General features: G+C 45.0%; 1 protein-coding gene across 1 annotated transcript in view; it reads left to right on the top strand.

The window, feature by feature from the left end:
- The window catches only part of LOC119587800 (epoxide hydrolase 4-like), a 7,784-nt gene that overhangs the window by 3,816 nt on the left and 3,492 nt on the right, over window positions 1-476 (top strand). The window contains exon 2 of the mRNA XM_037936498.1: window positions 191-370. Within this exon, the coding sequence (XP_037792426.1) occupies window positions 191-370 (180 nt within the window). The remainder of the gene's footprint in view (window positions 1-190; window positions 371-476) is intronic.

Here is a 476-nt window from a genome sequence, read left to right as displayed (position 1 = left end):
CTTCCCTCTCGTGTCTACACAAAAGTGTTATAAAAAATGATAAGTAAAAAGGAACTAAGATTTCGCCGCAGCTTCATTTATCTTTTACAGGATTACCAAAGAGAGGAAGCCGTCCGTGACTCATCAGTTAATTGTACGAGTCGCAAGTAACCATGAATTGCTTTTTTCCTTACTTTTTTTCCAACTCCAGGTGGTAACGTTTATCATTCTTCGGACTGTGTCTCTGTGTCTGTCGATCCCCATCATCCTGAGGCTGGTGTATCAGAGGTGGAAGGTTGGCAAAAGCTTTTTCTATGTGAAACCTCGGCCTACTCCGCCGCCCATTCTCAGCGACAAGAAGTGGGGAACGCACAGCTACGTTACGCTCAAGGTAAGGTCTAAGTTGGTGAGTTCGTGTACATCGGTTGATACAAGGAGGAGATTTAATAGAATTACTGAAGTGAGGACGCGAATGGGGCTCCGGGAATGTTTGTGCC

Source organism: Penaeus monodon, chromosome 23 (genome assembly GCF_015228065.2).
Source record: "Penaeus monodon isolate SGIC_2016 chromosome 23, NSTDA_Pmon_1, whole genome shotgun sequence".
Lineage (NCBI taxonomy): Eukaryota > Metazoa > Arthropoda > Malacostraca > Decapoda > Penaeidae > Penaeus > Penaeus monodon.
Note: the sequence above shows the minus strand (reverse complement) of the source record. Positions and strands in the feature narration are given on the sequence as shown.